The sequence below is a fragment of the Salvelinus fontinalis genome, chromosome 18 (genome assembly GCF_029448725.1).
Source record: "Salvelinus fontinalis isolate EN_2023a chromosome 18, ASM2944872v1, whole genome shotgun sequence".
In the NCBI taxonomy this organism is placed as follows: Eukaryota; Metazoa; Chordata; class Actinopteri; order Salmoniformes; family Salmonidae; genus Salvelinus; species Salvelinus fontinalis.
In genome coordinates this window covers 28,435,365-28,451,197 of record NC_074682.1, presented here as the reverse complement: position 1 = coordinate 28,451,197, position 15,833 = coordinate 28,435,365, and the positions used below count along the sequence as shown (strand labels likewise).

At 51.9% G+C, this 15,833-nt stretch overlaps 1 protein-coding gene across 1 annotated transcript in view; it reads right to left on the bottom strand.

The window, feature by feature from the left end:
- Positions 1–15,833, bottom strand: part of LOC129815888 (dihydropyridine-sensitive L-type skeletal muscle calcium channel subunit alpha-1-like) — a 98,832-nt gene that overhangs the window by 50,217 nt on the left and 32,782 nt on the right. The window contains exons 11-20 of the mRNA XM_055870061.1: positions 11,617–11,842; positions 11,101–11,308; positions 10,708–10,828; positions 10,226–10,440; positions 9,935–10,004; positions 9,690–9,822; positions 9,305–9,434; positions 8,958–9,017; positions 8,154–8,260; positions 7,917–8,004 (exon numbers count right to left, since the gene is read on the bottom strand). Coding sequence (XP_055726036.1) covers positions 7,917–8,004; positions 8,154–8,260; positions 8,958–9,017; positions 9,305–9,434; positions 9,690–9,822; positions 9,935–10,004; positions 10,226–10,440; positions 10,708–10,828; positions 11,101–11,308; positions 11,617–11,842 — 1,358 coding nt within the window. The remainder of the gene's footprint in view (positions 1–7,916; positions 8,005–8,153; positions 8,261–8,957; positions 9,018–9,304; positions 9,435–9,689; positions 9,823–9,934; positions 10,005–10,225; positions 10,441–10,707; positions 10,829–11,100; positions 11,309–11,616; positions 11,843–15,833) is intronic.

Genomic DNA, 15,833 nt, shown 5'->3' with positions numbered 1-15,833 from the left:
AGGAGTAGAGTAGAGGTGTAGAGGAGTAGAGGAGTAGAGTAGAGGTGTAGAGTAGTAGAGTAGAGGTGTAGAGGAGTAGAGGAGTAGAGGAGAGGAGTAGAGGGATAGAGTAGAGGTGTAGAGGTGTAGAGGAGTAGAGTAGAGGTGTAGAGGAGTAGAGGAGTAGAGTAGAGGTATAGAGGTGTAGAGGTGTAGAGGGATAGAGTAGAGGTGTAGAGGAGTAGAGGAGTAGAGGTGTAGAGGTGTAGAGGAGTAGAGTAGAGGTGTAGAGGAGTAGAGTTGTAGAGGTGTAGACGAGGAGAGGTGTAGAGGTGTAGAGGTGTAGAGGAGTAGATGAGTAGAGGTGTAGAGGTGTAGAGGAGTAGATGAGTAGAGGTGTAGGAGTAGAGGTGTAGAGGTGTCGAGGTGTAGAGGTGTAGAGGAGTAGAGGAGTAGAGGTGTAGAGGAGTAGAGGTGTAGAGGAGTAGAGGAGTAGAGGAGTAGAGGTGTAGAGGTGTAGAGGAGTAGAGGAGTAGAGGAGTAGAGGAGTAGAGGTGTAGAGGTGTAGAGGAGTAGAGGAGAGGAGTAGAGGGATAGAGTAGAGGTGTAGAGGTGTAGAGGAGTAGAGTAGAGGTGTAGAGGAGTAGAGGAGTAGAGTAGAGGTGTAGAGGTGTAGAGGGATAGAGTAGAGGTGTAGAGGAGTAGAGGAGTAGAGGTGTAGAGGTGTAGAGGAGTAGAGTTGTAGAGGTGTAGACGAGGAGAGGTGTAGAGGTGTAGACGAGGAGAGGTGTAGAGGAGTAGATGAGTAGAGGTGTAGATGAGTAGATGAGTAGAGGTGTAGAGTAGAGGTGTAGAGGAGTAGATGAGTAGAGGTGTAGGAGTAGAGGTGTAGAGGTGTAGAGGTGTAGAGGTGTAGAGGAGTAGAGGAGTAGAGGTGTAGAGGAGTAGAGGTGTAGAGGAGTAGAGGAGTAGAGGAGTAGAGGTGTAGAGGTGTAGAGGAGTAGAGGTGTAGAGGAGTAGAGGAGTAGAGGTGTAGAGGTGTAGAGGTGTAGAGGTGTAGAGGTGTAGAGGTGTAGAGGTGTAGAGGAGTAGAGGAGTAGAGGTGTAGAGGTGTAGAGGTGTAGAGGAGTAGATGAGTAGATGAGTGGAGGTGTAGAGGTGTAGAGGAGTAGAGGAGTAGAGGAGTAGAGGTGTAGATGTGTAGAGGAGTAGAGGAGTAGAGTAGAGGTGTAGAGGTGTAGAGGTGTAGAGGTGTAGAGGAGTAGAGGTGTAGAGGTGTAGATGAGTAGAGGAGTAGAGGAGTAGAGGAGTACAGGTGTAGAGGTGTAGAGGAGTAGAGGTGTAGAAGAGTAGAAGAGTAGAAGTGTAGAGGTGTAGAGGAGTAGAGGAGTAGAGGTGTAGAGGAGTAGAGGTGTAGAGGAGTAGATGAGTAGAGGTGTAGAGGAGTAGAGGAGTAGAGGAGTAGAGGTGTAGAGGAGTAGAGGAGTAGAGGAGTAGAGGTGTAGAGGTGTAGAGGTGTAGAGTAGAGGTGTAGAGGAGTAGAGCAGTAGAGGAGTAGAGGTTTAGAGGAGTAGAGGTGTAGAGGAGTAGAGGTATAGAGGAGTAGAGGTGTAGAGGAGTAGAGGAGTAGAGTAGAGGTGTAGAGGTATAGAGGAGTAGAGGTGTAGAGGAGTAGAGGAGTAGAGTAGAGGTGTAGAGGTGTAGAGGTATAGAGGAGTAGAGGTGTAGAGGAGTAGAGGAGTAGAGTAGAGGTGTAGAGGAGTAGATGTGTAGAGGAGTAGAGGAGTAGAGGTGTAGAGGAGTAGAGGTGTAGAGGAGTAGAGTAGAGGTGTAGAGGTGTAGAGGTGTAGATGTGTAGAGGTGTAGTAGAGGTGTAGAGGTGTAGAGGAGTAGAGTAGAGGTGTAGAGGTGTAGAGGTGTAGAGGTGTATAGGAGTAGAGTAGAGGTGTAGAGGAGTTGAGGTGTAGAGGTGTAGAGGTTTAGAGGAGTAGAGGAGTAGAGGTGTAGAGGTGTAGAGGTGTAGAGGTGTAGAGGAGAAGAGGTGTAGAGGTGTAGAGGTGTAGAGGCGTAGAGGTGTAGAGGTGTAGAGGAGTAGAGGAGTAGAGGAGTAGAGTAGAGGTGTAGAGGTGCAGAGGTGTAGAGGTGTAGAGGAGTAGAGTAGAGGTGTAGAGGAGTAGAGGTGTAGAGGTGTAGAGGTGTATAGGAGTAGAGTAGAGGTGTAGAGGTGTAGAGGTGTAGAGGTTTAGAGGAGTAGAGGAGTAGAGGTGTAGAGTTGTAGAGGAGTAGAGGTGTAGAGGAGTAGAGGAGTAGAGGTGTAGAGGTGTAGAGGTGTAGAGGTGTAGAGGAGAAGAGGTGTAGAGGTGTAGAGGAGTAGAGGTGTAGAGGAGTAGAGGTGTAGAGGAGTAGAGGTGTAGAGGTGTAGAGGTGTAGAGGTGTAGAGGAGTAGAGGAGTAGAGGAGTAGAGGAGTTGAGGTGTAGAGGTGTAGAGGTGTAGAGGTGTAGAGGAGTAGAGGTGTAGAGGTGTAGAGGAGTAGAGGAGTAGAGGTGTAGAGGTGTAGAGGAGTAGAGTAGAGGTGTAGAGGTGTAGAGGTGTAGAGGAGTAGAGGTGTAGAGGTGTAGAGGAGTAGAGTAGAGGTGTAGAGGTGTAGAAGAGTAGAGGAGTAGAGGTGTAGTGGAGTAGAGGTGTAGAGTTGTAGAGGTGTAGAGGAGTAGAGTAGAGGTGTAGAGGAGTAGAGGTGTTGAGGTGTAGAGGTGTATAGGTGTAGAGTAGAGGTGTAGAGGAGTTGAGGTGTAGAGGTGTAGAGGAGTAGAGGTGTAGAGTTGTAGAGGAGTAGAGTAGAGGTGTAGAGGAGTAGAGGAGTAGAGGAGTAGAGGAGTAGAGGTGTAGAGGTGTAGAGGAGTAGAGTAGAGGTGTAGAGGTGTAGAGGTGTAGAGGAGTAGAGGAGTAGAGGTGTAGAGGTGTAGATGTGTAGAGGAGTAGAGGAGTAGAAGAGTAGAAGAGTAGAGGTGTAGAGGTGTAGAGGAGTAGAGGAGTAGAGTAGAGTTGTAGAGGAGTAGAGGAGTAGAGGTGTAGATGAGTAGAGGTGTAGAGGAGTAGAGGAGTAGAGTAGATGTGTATAGGTGTAGAGGTGTAGAGGTGTAGATGAGTAGAGGAGTAGATGAGTAGATGAGTAGAGGAGTAGAGTAGAGGTGTAGAGGAGTAGAGTAGAGGTGTAGAGGAGTAGAGTAGAGGTGTAGAGTAGAGGTGTAGAGGTGTAGAGTAGAGGTGTAGAGGTGTAGAGGAGTAGAGGTGTAGAGGAATAGAGTAGAGATGTAGAGTAGAGATGTAGAGGTGTAGAGGTGTAGAGTAGAGGTGTAGAGTAGAGGAGAAGAGGTGTAGATGAGTAGAGTAGAGGTGTAGAGTAGAGGAGTAGAGGTGTAGAGGAGTAGAGTAGAGGTGTAGAGGTGTAGAGGAGTAGAGGTGTAGAAGAGTAGAGGTGTAGAGGTGTAGAGGTGTAGAGGAGTAGAGTTGTAGAGGAGTAGAGGTGTAGAGGTGTAGAGGAGTAGAGGAATAGAGGAGTAGAGGAGTAGAGTAGAGGTGTAGAGGAGTAGAGGTGTAGAGGTGTAGAGGAGTAGAGTAGAGGTGTAGAGGAGTAGAGGTGTAGAGGTGTAGAGGTGTATAGGAGTAGAGTAGAGGTGTAGAGGAGTTGAGGTGTAGAGGTGTAGAAGAGTAGAGGAGTAGAGGTGTAGTGGAGTAGAGGTGTAGAGTTGTAGAGGTGTAGAGGATTAGAGTAGAGGTGTAGAGGAGTAGAGGTGTTGAGGTGTAGAGGTGTATAGGTGTAGAGTAGAGGTGTAGAGGAGTTGAGGTGTAGAGGTGTAGAGGTGTAGAGGAGTAGAGGTGTAGAGTTGTAGAGGAGTAGAGTAGAGGTGTAGAGGAGTAGAGGAGTAGAGGAGTAGAGGAGTAGAGGTGTAGAGGTGTAGAGGAGTAGAGTAGAGGTGTAGAGGTGTAGAGGTGTAGAGGAGTAGAGGAGTAGAGGTGTAGAGGTGTAGATGTGTAGAGGAGTAGAGGAGTAGAAGAGTAGAAGAGTAGAGGTGTAGAGGTGTAGAGGAGTAGAGGAGTAGAGTAGAGTTGTAGAGGAGTAGAGGAGTAGAGGTGTAGATGAGTAGAGGTGTAGAGGAGTAGAGGAGTAGAGTAGATGTGTATAGGTGTAGAGGTGTAGAGGTGTAGATGAATAGAGGAGTAGATGAGTAGATGAGTAGAGGAGTAGAGTAGAGGTGTAGAGGAGTAGAGTAGAGGTGTAGAGGAGTAGAGTAGAGGTGTAGAGGAGTAAAGTAGAGGTGTAGAGTAGAGGTGTAGAGGTGTAGAGTAGAGGTGTAGAGGTGTAGAGGAGTAGAGGTGTAGAGGAATAGAGTAGAGATGTAGAGGTGTAGAGGTGTAGAGGTGTAGAGTAGAGGTGTAGAGTAGAGGAGAAGAGGTGTAGATGAGTAGAGTAGAGGTGTAGAGTAGAGGTGTAGAGTAGAGGAGTAGAGGTGTAGAGGAGTAGAGTAGAGGTGTAGAGGTGTAGAGGAGTAGAGGTGTAGAGGAGTAGAGGTGTAGAGGTGTAGAGGTGTAGAGGAGTAGAGGTGTAGAGGAGTAGAGGAGTAGAGGTGTAGAGGAGTAGAGGTGTAGAGGTGTAAAGGAGTAGAGGAGTAGAGGAGTAGAGGAGTAGAGGTGTAGAGGAGTAGAGGAGTAGAGGTGTAGAGGAGTAGAGGTGTAGAGGAGTAGAGGAGTAGAGGAGTAGAGGTGTAGAGGTGTAGAGGGGTAGAGGAGTAGAGGAGTAGAGGAGTAGAGGAGTAGAGGTGTAGAGGAGTAGAGGTGTAGAGGTGTAGAGGAGTAGAGGTGTAGAGGTGTAGAGGAGTAGAGGAGTAGAGGAGTAGAGGAGTAGAGGTGTAGAGGAGTAGAGGAGTAGAGGAGTAGAGGTGTAGAGGAGTAGAGAGGGACAGGGGGACAGGGGGACAGAGGGACAGAGGGACAGGTGTGCAGGAGGACAGAGGGACAGGAGGGCAGGGGGACAGAGGGACAGGTGTACAGGAGGACAGAGGGACAGGAGGACAGGAGGACAGGAGGACAGAGGGACAGGAGGACAGGAGGACAGGAGGACAGGGGGACAGAGGGACAGGAGGGCAGGGGGACAGGAGGACAGGAGGGCAGGGGGACAGAGGGACAGGTGTACAGGAGGACAGAGGGACAGGAGGACAAGATGACAGAGGGACAGGAGGACAGGAGGACAGAGGGACAGGAGGACAGGAGGACAGAGGGACAGAGGGACAGAGGGACAGGAGGACAGGAGGACAGGAGGACAGGAGGACAGAGGGACAGGAGGACAGAGGGACAGAGGGACAGGGGGACAGAGGGACAGAGGGACAGGAGGACAGGAGGACAGAGGGACAGGAGGACAGAGGGACAGGAGGACAGAGGGACAGAGGGACAGAGGGACAGGGGGACAGAGGGACAGGGGGACAGAGGGACAGAGGGACAGGTGTACAGGAGGACAGAGGGACAGGAGGACAGGAGGACAGGGGGATAGGGGGACAGGAGGACAGGAGGACAGAGGGACAGGAGGACAGAGGGACAGAGGGACAGAGGGACAGAGGGACAGGAGGACAGAGGGACAGGAGGACAGGAGGACAGAGGGACAGAGGGACAGAGGGACAGGGGGACAGAGGGACAGAGGGACAGGAGGACAGAGGGACAGGAGGACAGAGGGACAGAGGGACAGGGGGACAGAGGGACAGGGGGACAGAGGGACAGGGGGACAGAGGGACAGAGGGACAGAGGGACAGGTGTACAGGAGGACAGAGGGACAGGAGGACAGGGGGACAGGAGGACAGGAGGACAGAGGGACAGGAGGACAGAGGGACAGAGGGACAGAGGGACAGAGGGACAGGAGGACAGAGGGACAGGAGGACAGGAGGACAGGAGGACAGAGGGACAGAGGGACAGAGGGACAGAGGGACAGGGGGACAGAGGGACAGAGGGACAGGGGGACAGAGGGACAGGGGGACAGAGGGACAGGGGTACCGGAGGACAGAGGGACAGGGGGACAGAGGGACAGGGGGACAGAGGGACAAGGGTACAGGAGGACAGAGGGACAGGTGGACAGGGGGACAGGGGGACAGAGGGACAGAGGGACAGAGGGACAGGGGGACAGAGGGACAGGGGGACAGAGGGACAGGGGTACAGGAGGACAGAGGGACAGGGGTACAGAGGGACAGGAGGACAGAGGGACAGGGGGACAGGGGGACAGAGGGACAGGGGGACAGGAGGACAGAGGGACAGGGGTACAGGAGGACAGAGGGACAGGAGGACAGGGGGACAGAGGGACAGGGGGACATGGGGACAGAGGGACAGGAGGACAGTGGGACAGAGGGACAGAGGGACAGAGGGACAGAGGGACAGGGGGACAGGGGGACAGAGGGACAGGAGGACAGAGGGACAGGGGGACAAGGGGACAGAGGGACAGGGGGACAGGGGGACAGAGGGACAGGGGTACAGGAGGACAGAGGGACAGGGGGACAGAGGGACAGGGGGACAGAGGGACAGGGGGACAGAGGGACAGGGGGACAGAGGGACAGGGGGACAGAGGGACAGGGGGACAGGGGGACAGGGGGACAGAGGGACAGGAGGACAGGGGGACAGAGGGACAGAGGGACAGGGGTACAGGAGGACAGAGGGACAGGGGGACAGGGGTACAGGAGGACAGAGGGACAGGGGGACAGAGGGACAGGGGGACAGGAGGACAGGGGTACAGGAGGACAGAGGGACAGGGGGACAGAGGGACAGAGGGACAGGAGGACAGGGGGACAGAGGGACAGGGGTACAGGAGGACAGAGGGACAGGAGGACAGAGGGACAGGGGTACAGGAGGACAGAGGGACAGGAGGACAGAGGGACAGGAGGACAGGGGGACAGAGGGACAGGTGGACAGAGGGACAGGGGGACAGGGGGACAGAGGGACAGGGGTACAGGAGGACAGAGGGACAGGAGGACAGAGGGACAGGGGTACAGGAGGACAGAGGGACAGGGGGACAGGGGGACAGGGGGGCAGAGGGACAGGGGGACAGGAGGATAGAGGGACAGGGGTACAGGAGGACAGAGGGACAGGAGGACAGGGGGACAGAGGGACAGGAGGACAGGGGGACAGAGGGACAGGGGGACAGAGGGACAGAGGGACAGAGGGACAGGAGGACAGAGGGACAGGGGGACAGGGGGACAGGGGGACAGGGGGACAGGGGGACGGAGGGACAGGGGTACAGGAGGACAGGGGTACAGGAGGACAGAGGGACAGGGGGACAGAGGGACAGGGGGACAGGAGGACAGAGGGACAGGGGGACAGGGGTACAGGAGGACAGAGGGACAGGGGGACAGGGGGACAGGAGGACAGAGGGACAGGGGTACAGGAGGACAGAGGGACAGGGGGACAGGGGGACAGAGGGACAGAGGGACAGGAGGACAGGGGGACAGAGGGACAGGGGTACAGGAGGACAGAGGGACAGGAGGACAGAGGGACAGGGGTACAGGAGGACAGAGGGACAGGAGGACAGAGGGACAGGGGTACAGGAGGACAGAGGGACAGGGGGACAGGGGGACAGAGGGACAGGGGTACAGGAGGACAGGGGGACAGAGGGACAGGGGGACAGGGGGACAGAGGGACAGGGGTACAGGAGGACAGGGGTACAGGAGGACAGAGGGACAGAGGGACAGAGGGACAGGAGGACAGAGGGACAGGGGTACAGGAGGACAGAGGGACAGGAGGACAGAGGGACAGGGGTACAGGAGGACAGAGGGACAGGGGGACAGGGGGACAGAGGGACAGGGGTACAGGAGGACAGGGGGACAGAGGGACAGGGGGACAGGGGGACAGAGGGACAGGGGTACAGGAGAACAGGGGGACAGGAGAAGTGCACTGGTAAGCTCACCTTGAGGCCCTCAGCCCTGTTGATGGCCCTTAGGGGCCTCAGCACCCTTAACACCCTGAGGATCTTCACCACAGAGATAGCACTGGACCTAGATAGGGCAAGCACAACATTTGCTTGTCTATAATCTGTATTTCTACCTGGAGAAAGACACACTCATAACTGAATGTTATATCGAGCACTGTAGATTCAGTTGTCACAGGAGTGCAATGACATTTCACATTCCCAGGGACTACTTACTCCATGAGCATGGAGAGGAGGGATACGGTGACAACTATCAGATCCAGAATATTAAAGGAGTTCCGGCAGAAGGAGCCAGGGTGCATTATGGCTCCATATACGGTCATCTAGGGGAGAGGAGGGATGGATACTGACTTGATGAGATTGGTTGACACATAAACCCTCTCAAAGCAACAAACCATGAACCCACATGAACCACAGCTACTCATGTGAAAACATATACTGTACCACTCTGCTGCAGGGCACGATAAAACATATACTGTACCACTCTGCTGCAGGGCACGATAAAACATATATAAAGTGCTGCAAAAGTGGATGTAACATATTGTCGAGAGAGTTTGTCACATTAACAATTTAAGTGTGTAGCCCTTTCCTGGGGTCAATGACCGAAAACACCCTCTTTGGCCTCATGGGCGGAATGTTTTTCATATTTTTCTGAATTTCATAATTAATAATGATGCATTTCTTTTTTACGATGAAAATCCGGTGTTTGTATGCCAAACAGTTTGGTCTATGTATATAAAGTGTAACATTGGGATGCAAACTCAACACTGGATACATTTCAACTCTATATCTGACATGGTACAGGTGTCCTCTTTCTTTAAAGCCCAGAACCATGTGTGTGAGGTGTATATTTTAGTTTCAGTGGATTTGTTTAAGACTACCAAGAAACACTCTGTGTGACCCTGATTTAGTCCACTGCAGTAAAAGGTTAACACCCATTACTTGGTAATGTAAATGTACTTTTTCATGTAATCAGTACAACTATACTAGTAGTGGAAGAGACAAGCCGTGCCTGGTTACCTTGAGGACAACTTCCACGGTGAATACTGACGTGAAGACCACGTCAGCGGAGGCCAGCACCTACACAGCAGAGACAAGCAAACATCCTCTCAGAGCAGTACCACTGTACCAGAGTCCTTTTGCACAATCTCTAGTGTAGACCTCCTTATAGTCTAGGTAAGGCAGTCTGTGTACACTAAGACAGTGATGCTTTATTTACTTTGCTCATACAATACAGAGCAATAAAGTAGAGAAACCCCTTTGTGCCAGTTATGTTGTCAAAATTCTATCCCTTTCTGCTTTCTTTACTGCAAAAAAATGATTTCAGATAAGGGGGTGAATGATACAGCAGGCATATCTGTGGGCACCTGGTTCCTGAAGGACATGGGGTCGATGGGGTCCTCGGCGGCTAGGGAGATGCTGCTGAGGAGGATGAAGAGTAGGATGGTGTTGGTGAAGGTGGTGGCGTTGATGATGCGATGGCACAGCTTACGGAACCTGGAGGGGGACACAGTTTACATCACAGGCTGCAGACTTCTATACTGAGTAACTGACAGTCAATTAAGGAGGCTAAAATAACCTCATAATACCAAACATCATTATCCATTCATCATCATCATCACCCTTCTAATTCATTCATCATCATCATCATCATCATCACCATCCTAATTCATTCATCACCATCATCATCATCATCATCATCATCATCAACATCATCACCATCACCATCATCATAATCATCATCATCATTACTTGTTCTCAGGGCTGAAGATGTAGAAGGAGCTGGCCTCTGGAATCGGTACCACCTCCTCCTTCAGCTGCAGGTCTGCCATTGGTCGGGGCCTCGGGGTGTCAGGGATATCAGGCTCTTCCTCCTCATCATCGCCTGGATGACAGAAAGAACAGAAGAACGGGACACGTTCTAAATTCTGAATTCTGTTAGATCCAGAGTCCATTGCATGGATGTGCCCAGAGGTGTGTGAGATAGTGGGATATACCAGGGAAGTCAGCAGGGGGGAAGGGGTCCTTGATCTCATTCACGTTGGACTCAAACTCGTCTACTTTCAGCTGTGACATAAACAACATTTTTATTAGAGGGAGCATGGGTTGTAATCCCACCGGCTACACGGATGTCCACCGTGGGGCAGGTCTGTCTGTGGACAGTAGTTGACAGTGTGAAATATCGGGGCCTGTATTCATAAAGCATCTCAAAGTAGGAGCTCTGATCTAGGATCAGGTTCTCCATGTCCTTATAATAATCATTATATTATGATCTCATGGGCCCTGACCTTGGCTGTAGTAGGGATGCCCTCTATTTTAGCCCTCTCTGCTGCCAACTTCTTGGCCAGGAGTGCCTTCTCCTCTGTTGCCTTGTCAGGCATGTTAGCCCTGAGCAGCTTCTTGCGTTTCTTCTCCTCAGACTTCTCCTTCTGGGCCATGGTCAGACTCTCGGCCTCCGCCAGGTTGTCCACGGCGATGGCCAGGAACACATTCAGCAGGATGTCTGAGGGCTAAGGGTCAAAGGTAATTACGGTAGGCAAAGGAAGAGAGACACTCATTTACCCAAGGACAGTAGGTCAGTCAGATTTCTGTCTAATAGAGGGGTTGGACTGAGTTTGGTTGGTTTTAGTTTAGACTAGCAATTCATGTGTGCAGACTCAACACAGACACTCAGCACACAGACACACACACACACACACACACACACACACACACACACACACACACACACACACACACACACACACACACACACACACACACAGGATACAGTTTCCGCAGACAAAGAGGATGATGAAGTAGATGCTGACGAGGATCCCGGGCATTGTGGGACCGCCATGCGCCATGATGCCATCATACATCACAGCGTTCCAGTCCTCCCCCGTCAGGATCTATCAGAGAGACAGAGTGAGGGAGAGAGAGAGAGAGAGAGGGAGAGAGAGAGAGAGAGGGAGAGAGCGAGAGGGAGAGAGAGAGAGAAGAGAGGGAGGGAGAGAGAGAGCCTATTAGCCTTTTCCAGAGGGAATCAAACAAAAAGCAAGCTCTAATGTCCAACATTTACATATCGTACAGCTTCATATGCGCCTCCAGATGGTCGTATCATCTTTCCCACATTGTGCGCTAATTGTGTTATAATGATGATTGTATGTGTATTCCTCCCTACCTGGAAGACACTGATGAGGGCCTGGGGGAAGCTGTCGAAGGTGCTGCGGGGTTTGAGCTGGTTGGGGAAGTTGAATTTTCCCCCGAACACCTGCATGCCCAGCAGAGAGAAGATGACGATGAAGAGGAAGAGGAGGAGGAGCAGGCAGGCAATGGACTTTGTGGAGTTCAGCAGGGATACCACCAGGTTACTGAGAGATGTCCAGTACCTGAAACACACACACACACAGAGAGAGAGAGAGAGAGAGAGAGAGAGAGAGAGAGAGAGAGAGAGAGACAGAGAGAGAGAGAGAGAGAGAGAGAGACAGAGAGACAGAGAGAGAGAGAGAGAGAGAGAGAGGGGAGGGGGGAGTGTTACCTACTTCCTGATTAGATATTGCCCTCTGGGGGATGAGAATGTAAGACACAATTAATCAAACGTATCAATAAATTAACTGGACCTATCTGGAGAGCCATGGTGTCCAGTCCATCACTAACACACCTGAAAACCAAATGCAGCCTATTGTAAAAGTCTTACTTGGTGACTTTGAGCAGCCTTAGCAGTCGTATGCAGCGCAGCACGGAGATGCCCGTGACGGTCATGACGTCCATGCGGACCAGGACGAGTTCCAGAATGCCGGTGGAGACCACGAAGCAGTCGAAGCGGTTGAACAGAGACATGAAGTATTGCTGGAGGCCCAGAGCATACAGCTTTATAAACATCTCAATGGCAAACAGAGACAGCAGAATCTTGTTGGCAGTGTCTGGGAGGGGGGAGAGAGAAGGAGAGGCAGGGAGAGAGAAGGAGAGGCAGTGAGAGAGGAGAAGAGGCAGGGAGAGAGAAGGAGAGGCAGGGAGAGAGAAGGAGAGGCAGGGAGAGAGAAGGAGAGGCAGTGAGAGAGGAGAAGAGGCAGGGAGAGAGAATGAGAGGCAGTGAGAGAGAAGGAGAGGCAGGGAAAGAGAAGAAGAGGCAGGGAGAGAGAAGGAGAGGCAGGGAGAGAGAAGGAGAGGCAGGGAGAGAGAAGAAGAGTCAGGGAAAGAGAAGGAGAGGCAGTGAGAGAGAAGGAGAGGCAGGGAGAGAGAAGGAGAGGCAGGGAGAGAGAAGGAGACGCAGGGAGAGAGAAGGAGAGGCAGGGAGAGAGAAGAAGAGGCAGGGAGAGAGAAGGAGAGGCAGTGAGAGAGAAGGAGATGCAGGGAGAGAGAAGAAGAGGCAGGGAGAGAGAAGGAGAGGCAGTGAGAGAGAAGGAGAGGCAGTGAGAGAGAAGAAGAGGCAGGGAGAGAGAATGAGAGGCAGTGAGAGAGAAGGAGATGCAGGGAGAGAGAAGAAGAGGCAGGGAGAGAGAAGGAGAGGCAGGGAAAGAGAAGAAGAGGCAGGGAGAGAGAAGGAGAGGCAGGGAGAGAGAAGAAGAGGCAGGGAGAGAGAAGGAGAGGCAGGGAGAGAAGGAGAGGCAGGGAGAGAAGGAGAGGCAGTGAGAGAGAAGGAGAGGCAGGGAGAGAGAAGGAGATGCAGGGAGAGAGAAGGAGAGGCAGGGAGAGAGAAGGAGAGGCAGGGAGAGAAGGAGAGGCAGGGAGAGAAGGAGAGGCAGGGAGAGAGAAGGAGAGGCAGTGAGAGAGAAGGAGATGCAGGGAGAGAGAAGAAGAGGCAGGGAGAGAGAAGAAGAGGCAGGGAGAGAGAATGAGAGGCAGTGAGAGAGAAGGAGAGGCAGTGAGAGAGAAGGAGAGGCAGGGAGAGAGAATGAGAGGCAGTGAGAGAGAAGGAGAGGCAGTGAGAGAGAAGAAGAGGCAGTGAGAGAGAAGAAGAGGCAGGGAGAGAGAATGAGAGGCAGTGAGAGAGAAGGAGAGGCAGTGAGAGAGAAGAAGAGGCAGTGAGAGAGAAGAAGAGGCAGGGAGAGAGAATGAGAGGCAGTGAGAGAGAAGAAGAGGCAGGGAGAGAGAAGGAGAGGCAGGGAGAGAGAAGGAGAGGCAGTGAGAGAGGTGAAGAGGCAGGGAGAGAGTAGGAGAGGCAGTGAGAGAGAAGGAGAGGCAGGGAGAGAGAAGGAGAGGCAATGAGAGAGAAGGAGACGCAGGGAGAGAGAAGAAGAGGCAGGGAGAGAGAAGGAGAGGCAGGGAGAGAGAAGGAGAGGCAGGGAGAGAGAAGGAGAGGCAGGGAGAGAGAAGGAGAGGCAGGGAGAGAGAAGAAGAGGCGGGAGAGAGGAGAAGAGGCAGGGAGAGAGAAGGAGAGGCAGTGAGAGAGAAGAAGAGGCGGGAGAGAGGAGAAGAGGCAGGGAGAGAGAAGGAGAGGCAGTGAGAGAGAAGAAGAGGCAGGGAGAGAGAAGAAGAGGCGGGAGAGAGGAGAAGAGGCAGGGAGAGAGAAGGAGAGGCAGTGAGAGAGAAGAAGAGGCAGGGAGAGAGAAGGAGAGGCAGTGAGAGAGAAGGAGAGGCAGGGAGAGAGAAGGAGAGGCAGGGAGAGAGAAGAAGAGGCAGGGAGAGAGAAGGAGATGCAGGGAAAGAGAAGAAGAGGCGGGAGAGAGGAGAAGAGGCAGGGAGAGAGAAGGAGAGGCAGTGAGAGAGAAGAAGAGGCAGGGAGAGAGAAGGAGAGGCAGGGAGAGAGAAGGAGACGCAGGGAGAGAGAAGGAGAGGCAGGGAGAGAGAAGGAGAGGCAGGGAGAGAGAAGGAGGGACAGTGAGAGAGAAGGAGAGGCAGGGAGAGAGAAGAAGAGGCAGGGAGAGAGAAGGAGAGGCAGGGAGAGAGAAGGAGAGGCAGGGAGAGAGAGAGATAAAGAGAGAGAATTACTGAATGTGTTAGTCATGTCAGAGACAACCACACATGTTAGATGCTGTGTATATGAAACCAACTTCAGTGTGATGCTAGCCTCGGCTTCCAGGCCTCGCTTACGTTGTTCTCCAGAGGGAAGTTGATAAAGCAATAGTAGGTATGAGTGGAGCGCTATTGCCAGTTGCTGCAGGCTGATTGGCTGTGAGTAGATGTAGATTTTTCACAAATAATATATAATTTGGTTGAAATGACACTACCCCACGTGGGCACAAGTGAAAATGATTGGCTTTCGGTTTGGAATCTCCGCCTCTGTTTTGAAGGTGGTTATTCCAATTGTGGGGAGGGGCAAACGGCTTGAATACACTCCACCTTCTTCTAGCCTTTTTCTGACAAGAACTTCCACAGGCTTTCATACCAAAGGTGAGGCTTCTCAGGGAAGCTCAACCATAAGATGACGCCGGAGAAGAAGGCAGATGTTTTACGTGCCCCCAACTGAGTGATTTGTGTGAAGAGCGCGTGGAGAAAAAGGGGCCGGAGGGTGGGCTGCCTTCTGAGAATTCGTAGGCGATCGAATAAACCCCCACCTCCTTCCATTCTGCTAACGTGCAATCTTTGGAGAATAAAATAGATGACCTATGTGGAAGATTAATCTACCAACGGGACATTCAAAACTGTAACATCTTATGCTTCACAGAGTTGTAGCTGAACGACGACACTATCAACATACAGCTGGCTGGTTATATGCTGTATTGGCAGAATAGAACAGTGGCGTCTGGTAAGACAAGGGGCTGTGGACTATGTATTTTTGTAAATAACAGCTGGCGCACGATATCTAAGGAAGTCTCGAGCTATTGCTCACCTGACGTAGAGTATCTCATGATAAACTGTAGTCACTACCACACTGTATTTTTCGTAGCTGCTTAGATACCACCTCAGTCAGAGGCTGGCACCAAGACAGCATTGAATGAGCTGTATTCCGCCATAAGCAAACAAGAAAACGCTCACCCAGAGGCGCCGCTCCTAGTAGCCGGGGTCTTTAATGCAGGGTAACTTAAATCCGTTTTACCAAATTTCTATCAGCATGATAAATGTGCAACCAGAGGGAAAAAAACTCTGGAATATCTTTCCTCCACACACAGAGACGCAAACAAAGCTCTCCCTCGCCCTCCATTTGGCAAATCTGACCATAAATCTATCCTCCTGATTCCTGCGTACAAGCAGGAAGCACCAGTGATCAATAAAAAAAAGTGGTCAGATGAAACAGATGCTAAGCTACAGGACTGTTTTGCTATCACAGACTAGAATATGTTCTGGGATTCCTCCGATGGGATTTAGGAGAACACCACATCAGTCATTGGCTTCATCAATAAGTGCATCGATGACGTCGTCCCCACAGTGACTGTACGTACATACCCCAACCAGAAGCCATGGATTACAGGCAACATCTGCACTGAGCTAAAGGCTAGAGCTGCCACCTTTAAGGAGCAGGACTCTAACCCGGTCACTTATAAGAAATCCCGCTATGCCCTCCGACAAACCATCAAACAGGCAAAGCGTCAATACAGGACTAAGATCGAATCATACTACACCGGCTCTGACGCTCGTCGGATGTGGCAGGGCTTGCAAGCCATTACAGACTACAAAGAGAAGTGTAACAGATTAACTTTACGTCGTCCCCTCGCCCCAACATGGGCGCGAACCAGGGACCTTCTGCACACATCAACAACGGTCTACAACGAAGCAGCGTTACCCATCGCTCCACAAAGGCCGCGGCCCTTGCAGAGCAAGGGCAAACCCTACTTAAGTCTCAGAGCAAGTGACGTAACTGATTGAAATGCTACTAGCGCGTACCCGCTAACTAGCTAGCAATTTCACATCCATTACACTCACCTCCCTTTCAACCTCCTCCTTTTCCGCAGCAACCAGTGATCCGGGTCAACAGCATCAATTAACAGTATAACTTTAAACCGTCCCCTCGCCCCGACACGGGCGCGAACCAGG